At 52.5% G+C, this 17,353-nt stretch overlaps 1 protein-coding gene across 1 annotated transcript; it reads left to right on the forward strand.

The window, feature by feature from the left end:
- The first annotated feature begins 373 nt into the window (after positions 1 to 373).
- KIF23 (kinesin family member 23) lies at positions 374 to 16,968 on the forward strand. Its single transcript, XM_050309751.1, has 24 exons — positions 374 to 461; positions 1,175 to 1,358; positions 1,470 to 1,587; positions 1,689 to 1,817; positions 2,507 to 2,612; positions 3,044 to 3,180; positions 3,866 to 3,975; positions 4,513 to 4,683; positions 5,584 to 5,625; positions 6,048 to 6,160; positions 6,586 to 6,707; positions 7,240 to 7,342; positions 7,669 to 7,748; positions 7,838 to 7,957; positions 8,444 to 8,603; positions 9,483 to 9,650; positions 9,871 to 10,028; positions 10,284 to 10,457; positions 11,258 to 11,434; positions 13,753 to 13,983; positions 14,287 to 14,369; positions 14,647 to 14,728; positions 15,011 to 15,081; positions 16,927 to 16,968. Exons 1-24 carry the CDS (start codon positions 374 to 376, stop codon positions 16,949 to 16,951), a joined length of 2,952 nt encoding a protein of 983 aa, XP_050165708.1. The 3' UTR covers positions 16,952 to 16,968.
- Positions 16,969 to 17,353: the final 385 nt, after the last annotated feature.

The raw sequence follows: 17,353 nt of genomic DNA on the forward strand, positions 1-17,353 counted from the left end.
CTTCCTCCTCAGCTGAAGGGAATTGTAGGAAAACCGCACTAAAAATCTAACCCTGGGCCGTGGAATGCCACGATCCCACTGGATCCTGTCTGTGCACGGGGAGTGGGTGAGGGCTGATCCTGAAGCAGCCAAATTCCTTCCTCAGCTGGACAGAGGCCTCCAAAAATCGATTTAATGTGTGAAATTCTCCTCACGGAAGAAACGAGAACGCTGTGGCAAATTGTGATGAGTCAATAAACGGGGATATTTTGATTTGCTGGAACAGGTTTTGTTGTGTGGGTGGCCAACCCACAGCAAATCCCAGCAAAGGGCTGAACAAGGAGCATCAAACACAGGGAATATCCCTCAGCCCCGGGGGTTTGGGCAGGCTGGGATGGCTGGGAATGTTCACCTGGAGCAGAGAAGGCTCCAGGGAGAGCCGGACACCGAGAGGGGTCACAGCGAGAAGCAGAAGGCAGAGGGTTGGAAATCCTTTGGGCTTTTTGCCTCACGGGGATAAACTCACCTGATGTGTTTGATCTGCACCAAAACCGTGAGTCTGTGGTTTAGGAACAGCTGAGTTCAACCCCCTGGAAGCCTTTGCTGAGGGTTCAGCCCCGAGTTACTTCATCCTCCACCCCCATTTCCACATTTCCTCCTCGGGAAGTTTGGGCTTTCGTAAACTTCTTCCACCGGGTTTCTTACACGTCACAACAGCATGTTTGAACCTTCATTTCCCCCCTGTGAACCGTTCCAGGTGGGGAATGAACTGATTGACTGATTTAATTCGGGAATGAACTGATTGACTGATTTAATTTGGGAATTAAGTGATGCACTCATTTAATTCAGGAGTGAACTGATTTACTAGTTTAATTCAGGGATGAACTGGTTTACTGATTTCATTCAGGAATTCATGGACTGACTGATTTAATTTGGGAATTCGCTGATTGATTGAATTCGGGAATGAACCGATTGATTTCGTTCAGGAATTCTCTCATTGACTGATGCACCTCCAGGCGTGGCCATAGGGGAGCCCTGGCACTGCGAATTACCAGATTACACCCCTTTTCCTGGGAACTAAGGAGATGAAAGGGAGATAAACCGAACATATCCAGGGCCGGACGCAGCCCCGGGCCTGGCGGGGCCGGGCCTCGAACCCGCGGCCTTTGAGCACTCCTCCCACCGTGCCCAGCAGGGGGCGCCCCTGGGCGCCGCCATGGCAACGCGGTGCGCGATGACGTCGCGGCGGCCGTGCGCGCTGATTGGCCGGATTTGAACGCGGCGGGCGCGCGGCCGCGGCTCGGACCCGGCGCGGCCCCGATCGCGACCCCCGGGGCGCTGTCGCGACAGCGGCGGGGACAGCGCGACATGAAGGCGGCGTAAGGCTCTCCACAGCCCCCTCCTGGACTTTCCCCTTCCCCTCCCGGGCCCTTCCCCACCCCCGGCTCCCTCCCTGTTCTGTCCCCTCGTCCCGCTTGCCCCGCACCCAGCTCCCCTCCATGCCCCGCTCTCTCCCCCCTCACCGCCCCCTCCCTGTCCCGCAGCAGGACCAAGACCCCCCGGCGGCCGAAGAAACCCACGAACCCTGCGCTGAAGGACCCTGTGGGGGTGAGTGCGGGCCGGGGGTTGCGGGGTGCGGGTCCCGGGGGGCTCGTCCCGGAGGGCTCGTCCCGGCCCCGCTGACCCTCCCCGTCCCCCCACCCTGCCAGGTTTACTGCCGGGTGCGGCCGCTGAGCCGCGCGGACCACGAGTGCTGCATCGAGGTGATCAACGAGAGCACGGTGCAGATCCACCCGCCCGAGGGGTACCGCGTGTTCCGCAACGGCGAGTACCGAGAGGTAACAGCGCCGGGGGGGCCGCGTTCCCGCCGGGAATGTGCCCGGAATAACCGCCCACCCCAGCCCGGCCTCGGGCACTCCCAGGGATGGGGCAGCAACAGCTTCCCTGTTGGCAGGAGTGTTAGGTGGGATGCGGAATAGTCTGGGGAGGTCTTATAAAAAAAGTATAAAGCGATCTACTGAGGCTTAAATGAAGTGGGAAAAGATTAATTAAAAGTTTGATAAACTTCTGCTCAAAAACGTAACATTCAGATATTTGCCTGAGAAAGTGTTTTGATGGAAAAAAATGACCAGATTTGTTAATAGAAATAAAGCAGCTTGAGAACTGAGGCTGGCCTGGGAAAACCCTACAATGAGGAGATGCTGGAGCAGCTGGACTTTGGCAGTTCCCTGCTCAGTGCTCGTGTGGGTTCTGGTGGGGGCTCAGGGGACTCTGGAGCTTTAAACTGTGGATTCTCTGGCCAGTGAGATCCTTCTGGCCTAAAGCTCTGGGAAATGAGGCTGTTGCTGCTCTCAGAGCAGTTCACTGGAGCAGCCCGTGTTCAAACACTGGTTTAGTCCTAAAGCTGAGTTTAATCGTTCTGCTCTGTCGTGGGAGGTATTCTGAGGTGTAAGCTGTGGATGTTTGGAAGCAATGGACTGCTGGCCATGGAAGCTGAAGGCTCAGGATGTGTCTCCTCTCTTGGCAGACACAGTATTCCTTTAAGGAAGTGTTTGGCACCCTGGTGGTTCAGAAGGAGGTCTTCGATGTGGTGGCCAAACCTCTGGTGGAGGATCTGATCCGGGGCAAAAATGGTGAGCAACTCCTGGCCTGGGCCACCCCCCTGCCACCCTCGTGGCCATGATCTCATGGCTCCCGAGGTTTCTTGTCCTCTCAGGGTAAAAAGGGACACCTTCCACCAGCCCAGGTTGCTCCAAGCCCCATCCAGCCTGGCCTGGGACACTTCCAGGGATCCAGGGGCAGCCACAGCTTCTCTGGGCACCCTGTGCCAGGGCCTGCCCACCCTCCCACTGACACCACAGTGCCTGGTGTGTGTCAGACTCCTCAGTAATGCCCCATTTTTGGCTTCCAAGTGCCCTGTCCCAGAGAGGACAGTGGATAATTCCAGTTGTGCTGATCAGTGAGAGCTGCAAACGTTTTGGTGGGCTGGAATCCTTGACTGCTCAAAAGCAACCATTGGGTTTTTTTTTCCCCCCAAATCCATTTGATTCCACACCTTTCCCAGGTCTCCTCTTCACCTATGGAGTGACAGGCAGTGGGAAGACCCACACCATGACGGGATCTCCTGGGGATGGAGGGCTCCTCCCACGCTGCCTGGACATGATCTTCAACAGCATCGGGCCCTTCCAGGCCAAGAGATTCGTGAGTGGCTTCACTCCCCACTGCTGCTGTGACAGCCCCAAAGCACCAGAGAAGGGCTGTGTTCAAAATAAATCTGTGACTGAGGAACCAACCAAAACCAGCCCAGCCCCTTGAGGTTTGAGGAGCAGGCCCAGGAGGTGGCTTGGATGGACATCTCGTGAAGATGTGTGGCCTGGCTGTCCTTGAACTGCTCCTCAATCCTTAATTAACTCTTGAAAAACAATTAAAATAAAAAGAAGAGGAAGCTTTCTGAGTTCTGGAGAGAGATTTAGCCACAAGATCCAAGAGCCTCAGGAAAGCTTATCTAAAATCACAGGATCGTTGAGGTTGGCAAAGACCTCCAAGGTCCTGAGTGCAGCCTTTGACTGAACACCACCCTTGTCAACTAGACCAGAGCACAGACCAGTTAGTGTAGATGTGAGGCTTTCCTCGTGGTCAAACTTCTGTGGGTTTTTAGTATCTAAACATTCTTCAGCAGTCCTAGACGCCTCTTCCTTGGGAGCTTTTATGAAATGCTGTTATTTTGGAAATACCTGTTTTCTGTCAGATCCACTCGGCAGACTGAGTGCTAGTGAGGGGCATGGAATTAATTCAAACTAATTAGTTGCTAACTTGATCAAATAATTAGTTTTGTTGGTCAACACCTTTAATAATTTTTTTTTTAATTGTCCAATCTTCCTGCCAGGTGTTTAAGCTGGATGACAAGAACGGGGTGGATGTTCAGACTGAGGTTGATGCCCTGTTAGAGCGGCAGAGAAGAGATGCCCTGCCTGTCCCAAAAACTCCATCTGGGAAGTAAGTGACTGTTGGACCACTCAGAGGGAATTTATTTACTATAAATGTTATTGTGTTAGTCTGGTTTTAACTTGTCTGGGTGTTTTTATCCTTCCCTTGGAGAGATGAAAGAAAAATCATGGAATCCTGGGATGGTTTGGGTTGGGAGGGGCCTTAAAGATCATCTCGTTCCAACCCCTGCCATGGGCAGGGATATTCCTATTAATTAGTAAAATATTAATGGAAAGTGAGTGCATTTCATGGGGTTGGAACAATTACACAGTTATTTAGATTAGAAACCTTAGAGTCAGGCAAGGGAAGTTTATTTTGATGAGGGCAGTGCTGTGGCTTTGAGCAGGAACAACCTGGAGATGTTTTCCTGGCCTCACACAACATCCTGAGCTGGAAGGGGCCCCCAAGGATCGTTGCAGTCCGGCTGCTGGCCCTGCCCAGGCCAGCCCAAATCCCAGTGTTTTGGTGGATATGGAGCATTCCCATGCTCCAGCCCCTGCCTGGGCTGATTCCAGGGGCTCCTGCAGTCACTCCCTGTCTCCACAGGCGCCACCTGGATCCCGAGTTTGCCGACATGATCAACGTACAGGACCACTGCAAGGTGGATGACGTGGATGAGGACAATGTCTACAGCGTCTTTGTGTCCTACATCGAGATCTACAACAACTACATCTACGACCTCCTGGAGGAGGCTCCCTTCGAGCCCATCAAACCCAAGTGAGTGTGGGGATCCCGCTCTTCCTGCTCCAGCCAGGCTTTTGCAGGAGCTCCTCCAGGTCTTTGTGGCTGTAGTCTTGGTGAGTCTGGCTCAAGTCACAAGAATCCTTAAAAAATCCCGTGGAAAGGAGATGGCAAAGGAGTCCAGACAGGAATATTTTGGTGTGCCAAGTACTGGTGCTTGTTGTGACTCACTGCTCCTTCCTCATCACAGTGATGGGATTGATTAGCAAATATTTAGTTAGATGGGCAGTGGTGGTGTGTCCCTCTGAGATCCCAAAGCTAGTCCTGCTGTTATGAGCAGGTTGGAGCAAGCCATTCCACAGCTGACCTTTTTTTTCCCCTGGAAACAGAGATTGGGTGCAAAATGCTGTGTTGTTGCTCCATAGTTAATTCACATTTGCATATGATTCCACTTGATGGCAGTAATTCCCATAAACCCAGCAGTGAATTGTCTCCCAAATGAAATGATGCATATTTCTGCAAAGGTGTGTGGACTTGGCTGATGTCTAAAATTGGTAAATCTTGGCACCAGCAGGAAAAGAAAAAACTGCAAATTGGCCTTTGAATACGTTTATTTAAATTCTAAATCCATTCAAGGAGCCCATCAGCACATGTGTTAATTAAAGAGCTGGCTGATTTACAAAGGCCAGCTAGAGCAAAGCAGGCTGTGTCTCTCCAACATCAAGAGCTGTCTCCAGGGCACTGCTCTGAAAAGGGTTTGAATGTCTGTGAAGGCTTTGGAAACAATGACATTAGTGCTGTGCTTCTGCCCAAAAACCAGCCTAGGAAGACTCTTGGCTTGTTTCTGTTTGTGGAAGCTGCAGTGTGTTGTGTGTGGAGAGATTTTTAGGCACAAACTGCAATGACCTAATGTTTTTACCCCTGTTTTCTCGGTAGGTGGAACAGTTGCAACACCCCTGTGCGAAATGGAGACTTTATGTATGTGCACAGCCTATTATTGCCACTACCAAAGTGCCACTTTCCTCCAGTAGAAGCAGAAAGTAGACTGATTCCCTGTCTCTTCTTGCTTTACTAGCGAATACTGAGTGCTGGCAAAGCCCCCCTGCTTCTGTGTGCATGTAGAAAAGCAGTAGCTGCCACCAAAGCAATGATCCCCAGCAGAAATGGCAATTAAACGTAGCTGCTCAATTAAAGCAGTAGCTGAAGTGTCACTAATCTTGGCTGGGTGTGTGTCCGTGTCCTTGTGTTTCCTCTTCCATCCTCTGTGCAGATAATCCACATAGTCACTCTGAATTTTGCACTTGAACGTGATTTGCATGACAATGATGTACAGAAAACTGTTCTAATGGGTTTTGGTGTTTTTTTTGGTCTGTTTGTTTTATTTCCTCGTTGTCCCAAAGACCTCCCCAGTCCAAAATGCTCCGGGAGGACCAGAACCACAACATGTACGTCACGGGCTGCACAGAGGTGGAGGTGAAGTCCACAGAGGAAGCTTTTGAAGTGTTTTGGAGAGGTAAATCTTCCAGAACTCGACGCAGGTCACAGAATCCTGGAAAGGTTTGGGTTGGAAGGAGCTTAAACATTGTCAGGTTCCAACTGGACACCTTCCACTAGACCAGGTCGCTCCAACTCCCATCCAGCTTGGCCTTGGGCACTTGCAGGGATGTGGAGTCCACGAGCTCCCACCTAGAGCGGGTTGCTCCAAGCCCTGCCCACCCTGGCTTTGAGCACTTGCAGGGATGTGGAGTCCACGAGCCCCCTGGGCACCCGTTCCTCACCACCCTTCCAGCACAGAATCCCTTCCCAATATCCCGTGCAGCCCCTCCTCCCCCCTGAGGCCTCTCCTTCCCGCTCTGGTGCTGGAAGCAGAGTTGGCTTTGCCAGGTGGGAATCCCTTTACCCAAAGCGCTGCTGTGTGGGGTGTGCTGTGCCCTGCAGGTCAGAAGAAGAGGCGCATCGCCAACACGCAGCTGAACCGCGAGTCCAGCCGCTCCCACAGCGTCTTCATCATCAAACTGGCCCAGGCCCCACTGGATGCCGATGGAGACAACGTCCTGCAGGTGAGCCCCGAGCAGCTGAGCCCAGCAGAGCCCTGTGTGGGGCTGTTAGAAAAGGGGCTGAGCCTTGGAAAACCCTCCCCGGGCCTCAAATTCCCAGGGGACAGAATTCATCTCCTTTTTGTACTGAAAATAAGGCCTTAAAATCACAGGCTCTGCTGGGTGGGGAAGGACCCACAAGGATTGTCGAGTCCACCTCCTGGCCCTGCATGTGGAGGGTGGAGCTGCTGATTCCTTTGGTTTTCACCTGTTCCTTTGTTAGGAATGTAAAATCTGGAGGATTTGGATGAGGATAGTTGTTATACCCCTCCTGTGGGCCAGGACACAAGGGAGCTGCTAAACTTCCCAGGAAAAGCTGGTGGTGCCCAGGCCTTGGGCTGTAAAAACACCCTCTGACCTTGTTTAAGGGCTCAACATGTATTACTTTGAATTGTTCAAGTATTTTGAAGTGTTCATGCTCCTTTGGGGGGTGGGGTGTTCCCCCCACGCCTTCTGAAGGAACATGGAGGTGATTATCCTTTGTTTCCTGTGCCAGGAGAAGGAACAGATCACTCTGAGCCAGCTGTCCCTGGTGGATCTGGCTGGAAGTGAGAGAACCAACAGGACAAAAGCCGAGGGGAACAGGCTGCGAGAAGCAGGTGGGAATCACCTTTAGGCACCCTGCTAATTGCTGGGCTAATTATGCTCCCATTAGTCTTGTCTCCCGGTAGAGACATCCCAGGAAGAACTGAAGTGCTGTGTTGTGATGATCAATGATCTGATTTGATGACCCGAAATCCTGGGGTTTGGAAACCCCAAGTTTTCAGCAGCACTTGTTCTGCCCCTTCAGTTAATTGGAGCAGTTATCTGCAACAAACAGAACCGGGAGCAGGCAATTCACCCTCCGAGAAACTGCTACATAGTTTGGGAACCTGATCCAAGTGGCTGCTTACCGAGTTTTTGCTCTGCCTTTGTGTTTTTTCAGGGAACATCAACCAGTCACTGATGACCTTGAGGACCTGCATCGAAGTTCTGCGGGAAAACCAATTGTACGGGACAAACAAGGTGTGGAGCCCTCAGCCCGTCATCCTGTGCTTGGATGGAGACCTGGAGTGCTGAAAGCTTGCTAAATCCTCCCTGTGCTTTGTTTTCAGATGGTTCCCTACAGAGATTCCAAACTGACTCATCTCTTCAAGAACTATTTTGATGGAGAGGGGAAGGTCCGGATGATCGTGTGTGTCAACCCCAAAGCTGAGGACTACGAGGAGAGCCTGGTAACCCCCCTGCACAGCTTACTGCAGTCCCTCCTGCTCCTTTCTTCACATTCCCCACTCAGTTCTTGTGCTTGAATAGATAAGAGGAATTTTGTTTGTTTGTTTGTTTGAGCACTTAGGGTAATCAGTTATAGTTTTGTAGGGTAAAATCGTATTTTCCATCTTAACATTACAACTGCTACTTGCTTGTGAAGCAGGGATGGTTTCACTTAATTAGAGAATTATAAAGAGCCATGTTTAGGTGTTTAATCCCTGCTATGACAGCACTAACAGGAATCTGAGCTGTCTGCACAAGGGTTCATGGCTCCTTGGGGCTGGAGCTCTTGGGACAGGTTGCTGGGAAGGCTTCTGGGTGCTCCCCATCAGAATCCCCAGTGGGAACCCCTGGAGCTTAGAGCTGGGTGATGTCTCCTCTCACGTTTTACTGCCTGAAGAGCCCTTTCAGCGCCGGAGTGACGTGTTCTGGTGGCTGTCCCGTCCCTGCAGCAGGTGATGCGCTTTGCAGAGATGACCCAGGAGGTGGAGGTGGCCCGGCCCGTGGACAGACCCCTCTGTGGGCTCACACCCGGCCGGCGCTTCCGCAACCAGGCCTTCCGAGAGGAGCTGGCCAGGAAGCTGGAGCTCAGGGGGGGCCCGCTCGGTGGGGGTGAGTACTGAGTGTGGGGGCAGCCTGGGAGAAATGGGGGGCACCTGCACAGCAGGAGGAGCCAGGGAGACCCTTCCAGGGCCTAAAGGGGCTTCAGGAGAGCTGGAGAGGGACTGGGGATGAGGTGTGGAGGGACAGGACAAGGGGGAATGGACTTAAGGTGAAGGAGGGAAGGTTTAGCTGGGATATTGGGAAGGAATTCCCGGCTGGGAGGGTGGGCAGGCCCTGGCACAGGTTGCCCAGAGAAGCTGTGGCTGCCCTGGATCCCTGGAAGTGTCCCAGGCCAGGTTGGACAGGGCTTGGAGCAACCTGGGCTAGTGGAAGGTGTCCCTGCCCATGGCAGAGGGTGGGACTGGATCATCTTTGAGATCCCTTCTCTTTGAGAACCATTCCATAGTTCTCTGGTTACAGCACAGTTAAAAGCTGTTTTAAATCAAATTCTTTGAGCCTTGAAAGTGCAAAAGGAGCTTCAGTGACCTGTTGGTTGGGAGCCCTGTGTGCTGTGGGAGCTGCTCCTTCCTTACTGCCTGTGGTACAAACACAGGCACTGTGCAAGCCTAAAGGAATCCTCTGTTACTGGGAGTGACTCCATGGTCCCATTATTGCAGCTCCTGGAAGGAAACTGTGCTGAGGACGATACTTTGGTGTTTCTACATGTTTGTAGGGCCTGCTTTAGAAATCCAGAGTTGCCTGGAGGTTTTGTGAAGCAGTGAATTGAGAATGACACATTTAATCTTCACTCAGCACTGTCAGCTCTTCTGAAAACCTACAGCTCTCCTCAATTATTCCCAGTTCTGCCTGCTCGGTGTGTGTGTTATCCACTGGAATTTTGCTGTCCTGTAACTTGCTGACAGACCTTCTTGCCTGTCAACCTTGCAGAAACAGAGGAGCCATCTGTGGCAGAAATGCTTCTGCAGAACTTCCCCCCGCTGCCCTCGTGTGAGCTCCTGGACATCAACGACGACCAAACCCTCCCCAAGCTCATCGAGGCCCTGGAGCAGCGCCACAAAATGAGGCAGATGTTGTCAGAGGAGTTTGCCAAAAATGGTAAGAATTCAAACAGAGCTTGATTTTTGGGGCCCTTATGGCTCCTGGAGGCTTCCTTCTGTCCCCACAGGAAATAATGATCTTGTCTGGGTGGGTCATTTCACCCCTTTTTTGAGGTCATTAAAGAGCTGGTGGCTTTGAGTCGGGAGGAGAAAAGCAGAACTGCCTTGGGTGTTGTGGAGATCAGGGGAGAAGGTGAAACGTCTCCATTCTCTTCCAGTGCTTGCCTTTAAAACAATGCTGCAGGAGTTTGACTCCAGTGTCTTATCCAAGGAACACTACATCCAAGGAAAGCTGTCTGAGAAGGAGAAAACAATAGCAGGGCAGAAAACGGAGCTGGAACGCCTGGAGAAGAAGATTAAAACCTTGGAATACAAGGTCAGTTTGGGCATTTTCAAGCACAAACCACATTTTTTTTACGTACCACTTGGCAGAAGTTGCTGGATATTGGAAACAAGATAAAAAAGGATTTTGTGGGGAACTTCACTGGATATTTTTTGGCTTTTTTAGCATGTTAAGATGGGCAGTGTATAATTTGAAATGTATATTTACATTGTCATGTAACTGGCAGTTCGTGGCTCAGATGGCTGTGTTACTAAGAGGTGTATCCAAATCCTTGCTGCCTTCCTGCAGATTGAGATTTTGGAGAAAACTGCCACAATTTATGAGGAGGACAAGAGGAATCTCCAGCAGGAACTGGAAAGCAAGAGCCAGAAACTGCAGCGTCAGGCGTCGGACAAGAGGAGGCTGGAGGCCAGGCTGCAGGGAATGGTGGCAGAGACCACCATGAAGTGGGAGAAGGAGTGTGTGAGTGCTCTGCTGTGTCCTCTCCACTCCCATGGAGGTGGAATGTGCACACTTCAATAGCTGGAATCTGTTCCTCTGTGCTTGGGCCACCCTTGGGGAGTGATTCTCTTGTAGAAACTCAGTGTCAGAATCTCCCCTTCTTCCTTATGGAAGTTCTTGCTCAGCTCTGCTCTGGACAAGCAATAAGGAAAGGAAAGCTGAGGAATTAATTAACTGTTACCACTGCAGGACTGTTTGCTGCTCCAGGATCAGGGATGGAACTCTAACTGGGCATGTTCCCATCTGCTGTAGTTTAGGAAAGCAGATAATTATGGTGTTAAATGTGTTACTTTATAATCTGGAAGGTCTGTCTTTGGACTGACAAGGCATTATTTCCAATAGCTCGTGCCTCAGTGGGGAAGATATTCATTCCATAGGGAATTCCCTGCAAAATCCCAGCACAGTTTAACCTGGGAGAACTTTCAAGGAGGACCTTCTCTTTCTCCAATCCCTGACAGGAGGGGGGAATCGAGCTCTGCTCCCAGGGAACAGGGACAGGAGGAGAGGGAACGGCCTCCGGCTGTGCCAGGGGAGGGGCAGGTTGGACATCAGGAGGAATTTCTCCATGGAAAGGGCTGGTCAGGCACTGGAAGGGGCTGCCCAGGGAGATGGTGGAGTCCCCACCCCTGGAGGTGTCCAAGGAAGGCCTGGACTGATGGGGATCAGCGACAGGTTGGACTCGATGACCTTGGAGGTCTTTTCCAACCCCAATGATTCCGTGTTTTCCTGTGAAGTACTTGATGCTTTCCCTGTCCCTGCAGGAGCGTCGTGTGGCAGCGAAGCAGCTGGAAATGCAGAACAAGCTGTGGGTGAAGGATGAAAAGCTGAAGCAGCTGAAGGCCATTGTCACTGAGCCCAAGGAGAAGCCAGAGAGGCCCTCGAGGGAGAGGGACCGAGAGAAGGCTGTGCAGAGATCCCTGTCACCTCCCCCAGTGCCTGTAAGTTGCCTCCTAACACTAATTAACACAGGGAAAAGCATATTTTAAAGATGAAGTGCAGGTTAGAAAGTAGTTCCCAGGCACAGAATCTGAGTAGCTGCAACTGCCTTTGAATTCTTTGTGTCCTGTGTTTACCTGTGCTCCCACCTCCTGCTGCTGCTCCAGGGAGGCAACCCCTGAATCTTCGCTGTCACTGCAACACTGCCCTCATCCAGCTGAGTTCTCCCTCTGCACAGTGCCAGCATTCCCTGTTCACTGCTCTAGGAGTTCTGTGGTGTGTGTTCATGTGTTCACTAACTCCTCTCCCCTTCTCTGCAGGGCTCTAGTCCCTTTGCTCAGGGGGGGCACAGCCAGCGCCTCGCCAGCCCCCCGCAGGGGCCCAGACGGTCTAACTCCTGTAGCAGCATTTCTGTGGCCTCCTGTGTCCTGGAGTGGGAGCAGAAAACCCCTTCTCACAAGCAGAGCACTTCTTATGCCAGGACTAAGCAAGAGGCAGAGCCAGGCAGAGGCTGTAACAGCTCCCACAGAAGGAGAGGCATGTGCTGGACTGGAGTCCTTGAGGTGCCCAGGCCCAGAGAGGAGCTAGAGATAGAAGAGGATCACTGCTGCAGGGTTAGTGCTGCTCTCTCCAAAGCTCAGCCTAGTGGGGTTTAGTCTGGCTTAGAGCTCTGCTGCCTTGAGCACCCCTGACGTAGAGTAGAGCTTTCCCCTGACTGTTCCTCCCGGGCTGGTGCTGGTCCCAGGCTGAGCCTGGCTGCTCTCTCTGACCTCCTGGTGTTCAGATCCTGCTCAGGCCTCGAGGCTGTGTTAGTCTGGCCTGGCCAGACCCTTCCTCGAGCTCTGAGTGTCCCTGTGCTTTCCCTCGTGTCTGTGTGCTCCAATCCCTCCTCCTGCACTTGCCAAGGCCTGTCTGGGCAGCTTAAGGTGGTCTGGAAATGGTGCTTGGATCAACATCCCACCTGCGACTCAACTGGGGCTCTCTTACAAGGCTCCTCCCTCATTTCCATGCCTGCACTGAAAGTGGGGTCTCTGATTACACTGATTTCCACCAAACTGCTGCCTGTAAGTGATTATCAGTGGTGGCACCACTGTCACAGTGGCTCAGGCAAATCTGAGAGGGTTGTACAAGTTTTGTCATGCCATCATTCATTTTTGAGAGTGTTCCCAAACTTCTCCCAGAATATTCCAATTCTTTATTTATTTGTATTTGTTTTAAGGGAAGATTTTTGCTGAAAGCCACATTTCCCTGTATATGTTTAATTTTTAAGAGGTTTATCTGTGCAGGGCACAGTCAAAGAATGTGTAGTGGTTGCTCATCTGAAGATACAGCAGGTGGGATTTGCATCCATGGCTTTGGGTTGTGCAAGGATTGGGAGACCTCCAAAATTACTGTGTAAATGGAACAGGCTCTGCAAATCCTCTTTGGAAAGCCCATTCCAAGACCTTGTTCTGATTTTCCCGAGCACCTGACAATGATTCTCATGCTCATGAGATGCAGTAGATGAGCTTCAGTCATTCCCCATGGGTTTCCAACAGCTGAGTTCAGAGCAGTAGCACAGGGAATGTTTCCTGTGCTCTGGGGACCCAGAAGTGCTGGAATTCATCCTCCTGCATCCTTCAGAGGGACTGGGAATCCATCCTCCTGCATCCTTCAGAGGGCTGGGAATCCATCCTCCTGCATCCTTCAGAGGGCTGGGAATCCATCCTCCTGCATCCTTCAGAGGGCTGGGAATCCATCCTCCTGCATCCTTCAGAGGGGCTGAGAATCCATGCTGAGGATGGATTTGCTTGCTTTGCTACCTCCCAATTACATTTTGGATCGTGAATGGATCCATGGAGACACAAATTCCTCTTTTCTGGTTGGTTAAGATATCCCTAAATCCTAGACTGTCCTGAGTTGGATGGGATCCATCGGGATCATCCAGTCCAACTCCAGGCCCTGCACAGGATCCCACCAATCCCACTCTGTGCCTGGGAGTGTTGTCCAAACGCTCCTGGAGCTCTGGCAGGTTTGGGGCTGTGACCACTGCCCTGGGGAGCTGTCCCAGTGTGGACAGAGCGGAACAAGCCCTCCTTGGACCAACTGGTGATGGAAATCTGGGAGGAGATCACCACACACAGATTCCCTCCTCGAGGAAACTTCACTGAGCGTGGAACGCAACAATGCTAAAACACCCCAAGAAATGGGAACTGGCACAGAATATTCCATTCTGACTTCCTGCCAGGCTCCTGGAGCCTTGCTGGGTCCAACCTGGGGGCACTCTGGGAGCAGAGCTGCGGGTCCCCTGGGTGATTTCCCTTCTGCTGCCTCTCCCCAGAACGCGCCCCCCGTGCGGCTCCGGCACCGCCGCTCGCGCTCGGCCGGGGAGCGCTGGGTGGACCACAAGCCCCCCTCCAACGTGCCCACGGAGACGGTGCTGCAGCCCCACGTGCCCCACGCCATCACCGTGGCCACGGCCAGCGAGAAGGCCCTGGCCAAGTGCGACAAGTACATGCTGACACACCAGGAGCTGGCCTCCGACGGCGAGATCGAAACCAAACTCATCAAGGTACGGCGGCTCCTCCCAGCAAAACTCGGCCAGAACCTCTCCCTGGCAGTTTGCTTGGAAAAGGGAATGTTGGGCTCGACCCTCTAGGAGTTGGTTTGAAGCTGTGATTTGATTTCTGTTGGGTTATTTCACTGCCCCCAGGATTCCAGCCCATCCCTGCCGTGGCAGTGGCTGCTCTGGGGGGTCCTGCAGGGGACAAATAATGAGAGGAGCATAATTGTGCCCACGTTTCCTTGCACTGAGGTTTTTGGGGAGCCTTGCCCTGCTGAGCTGACAGTTCCTTGTCTCTGCTCCGGCTTCCAGGGGGATGTTTTCAAAACCAGGGGCGGTGGCCAGGCTGTGCAGTTCACTGACATCGAGACCCTGAAGCAGGAATCTCCCACTGGGTGAGTTGGGCCTTTCATTTTGGGATCTGGGGGTGTGGAACTCCAGGAGTGCTCCTGGAACCCCTTCTGGTCCCAGCGATCCAAGGGGAAGTTGTTGCCTCCAGCTTGAAATCATACAAATGTAACTTGGGAGGCTCTGGATGCTGGAGGTGCTTTTAGGGCTGGTTTGCTGCTGAGGGCAAAGGTTTGTTTTGGAAGCATGGAATGGGCAGATCCTCGTGCACAGGAGAGCAGAGTCACAGGGGCTCTGTGCTCTTCCCTCACGTTCCTGTTCCAGGAGGAAGCGACGCTCGTCCCCTTCCCATCCTGACCCCCTGGGAGAGGCTGCAGACTCGGAGTGGACTGATGTGGAAACCAGGGTAAGATAACAGGGAAAAGGGGAACACTGGTGGTCATGGGATCTGGGAGGGGTTGGGTGGGAAGGGACCCTAAAGCTCATCCTGTTCCCCCTGGGATGGTGTCCATGGGCTGGGACACCTTCCCCTAGCCCAGGTTGCTCCAACCCCCATCCGACCTGGCCTGGAACATTCCAGGGATGGGGAGTCCAAAACCTCTCTGGGCAATGATCTGGATGAGAATTTGGGATCACGCTGATCTGGGGGTGGTGGGAGCAGCAGAGCCTGATCTGTGTGTGTTCCCAGTGCTCCGTGGCAGTGGAGATGAGGGCGGGATCAGCACTGGGACCTGGATATCAGCACCACGCTCAGCCCAAGTAAGTGCTCCTGGGAGGCTCATTCCCTCTCCTGGTAACTCCTAAAATCAGGGAACTTCTCCTTCTCTCTGACCTCGCTGCCCTTCCCACTTCAGGCTTGGATTCCCGACTGGAATAGGGTTAGGGATGGCAAGGACAACTCCCTGTGTGTTTACATTCCCAAAAAAAGTGAAATGCAGGTGTTTCTGGGGTTAAATGTTGCATCTCCATAGCTCAGGAGGGATGTGAGGCTCAAGGGTGCTGAAAACAGGGAAACTGGGTGGTGGCTGCTCCTAAAGCTGCTGTGGGTGAGCTCTGAGAGCTGTTTGTGGCTCTTTCCTTTCCCGTTTTAGGCGAAGAAAGCCCTGAATTTCTGCTGGAATTGCCCTGGATTTTCCCAGGCCGATGGATTATCTGCTACCAGCGTCACATGTCACAGACCCTGCTTTGTCCTCACTCCAGGCTGGTGTTGTTAGGGTGGCCTGTGCTAGGAAATGGTTCCATGGGTGCTACCTGTGATCCCAAAGAAGCTTCTTACGGATTTGTATATTTTCCATAGATTTAGGGGGGTTCTGCCAACGTGCCTCTGGAATTCCAGGCACCTTCTGCCTCATGTATGGAGCTGTATCTTTACAGCCCTGTGCCCCAAGGCTTCTGCCTTGTGGAGTTTCCCAGCTTTTCCATTCCACACTCCAGATCCATCTCTCCTGGTCACTCTCCCTGCCCTCAGGGCCTCTGTTCTGAGGAGGCCCAAAGGCTGCTATGGATTTAGTGCTGCACTTTAAGGGTGTTTTTAGGCCATTTCCTGTTTTATTGTAACCAGCAACAGCTTGGGAATATGAATTCCTCCTTGAAAGAATGACCCTTGAGTATTTAAGGTGTAAATCAGCCCCTTGAAACGTGCCCGTGTTCCCAGGAGCAGAAATCCTGAGGGGAGCAGTGGGCACTTGGCATCAGCCCCCTGTTGTGTCGTGCCAGTGGAGGAAGGGAGAGGGGCATTTCCTCACAGCTGTGCTGAGAAGTTTCTCTGTGTGTCCCTGCAAACGTGTTAAAATAAATCCTTTTACTCCAAATGCTCTTCCAAGCCCTGCTGTGGTGGTTTGGGGCAGTGGCTGAGGGAGCCCCACAGCTCCTGCCTGTGTCCTGTGCAAAGGAATCCACTCTGGGGGGGTTCTGAGGTTGAAGTCCTGGAATCTGCTTGGATGTGGTTTGGGCAACTTTGTTTTCAGCTCTGCAAGCTGCTTTTGGGGCAGCTGGGTCCAACTGGAGAGCTTGCCTTGTTATAAGGGAATTTTAGAATCCCAGAATCCCAGAGCAGTTTGGGTTGGAAGGGACCTTAACATCCCATCCCATCCCACCCCTGCCATGGGCAGGGACACCTTCCACCAGCACAGGCTGCTCCAAGCCCCGTCCAACCTGGCCTTGGACACTTCCAGGGATCCAGGGGCAGCCACAGCTTCTCTGCCCAACCTGTGCCAGGGATTTACCACCCTCCCAGCCAGGAATTCCTTCCCAATCCCCCACCTCTCCCTGCCCTCTGGCAGTGGGAAGCCCTCAAGTGCAGAGGGACAGAAAGTGAGGTGTTTTCCATCCTCTAGGTGTTCCCTGAGCTCCCCAGGCTGTGGATGGCAGGGAAGCCACTAGATGGTGTGGGATAACCATCCCGCTGGACTGGATCCCTCTGCCTGCAGGGAGAGGCTTTGGCCTGGGCCAGGCAATAACTCCTTTCCTTGGGATGCCCCCAACCTGGGCAGTGATTTCCAGCTGCCTGTGGGAGGACAGGGATAGGGACAGGGATAACCCATGGAAATAATGAACTTAAACCAAGGCTCTTATTTCTGGCATTTAAATTAACTAAAATAACAGGTCTATAAATGACAAGCAAACATGATCTCTTTGATTGGGATTCCATCATCCTGTCAGTGTAAGCCACACTGGGAGTGTTCCAGAGGAAACCTTGGAGGCACAGGGAACCAGTTCTCAGAACTTTGCATGGAAAAGACTCAACCCACAGGACAGAGCAAGGTGAGTTGCTGAATTTGCCCTCAAAATGCTCATTTTTATATCCCTGCTGTGAGGCCAAAGCATTTCTTTCCCAGCCCTTTCCCAGCTCCATGTTTTGGTTTGACACCTCCTGTTTCCCAGAGCTTTGCTCTGAAATTTCTGCTGGTGGAGGCGAAAGGATTTGAGCCCAAAGCAAACACCTCCTGCAGCCACTTTGTCCCCTCTGAGAGGTTAATCCAAAGTGCAAACAGACCTTGGGGAGGAGGATCCGTCCTTGCCAGCCCTGGGA

This window comes from Myiozetetes cayanensis, unplaced genomic scaffold (genome assembly GCF_022539395.1).
Source record: "Myiozetetes cayanensis isolate MyiCay16 unplaced genomic scaffold, myiCay2020 scf14, whole genome shotgun sequence".
In the NCBI taxonomy this organism is placed as follows: domain Eukaryota; kingdom Metazoa; phylum Chordata; class Aves; order Passeriformes; family Tyrannidae; genus Myiozetetes; species Myiozetetes cayanensis.

What these genes read in the sequence shown, in the direction of transcription:
- KIF23 (XM_050309751.1), top strand. Translation starts at nt 374, where the DNA reads ATGGCTGGGAATGTTCACCTGGAGCAGAGAAGGCTCCAGGGAGAGCCG. An exon ending in CCAAAAACTCCATCTGGGAA is followed by an intron (nt 3,976 to 4,512) that starts GTAAGTGACTGT and finishes CTGTCTCCACAG; the next exon opens with GCGCCACCTGGATCCCGAGT. An exon ending in TTTTGAAGTGTTTTGGAGAG is followed by an intron (nt 6,161 to 6,585) that starts GTAAATCTTCCA and finishes TGTGCCCTGCAG; the next exon opens with GTCAGAAGAAGAGGCGCATC.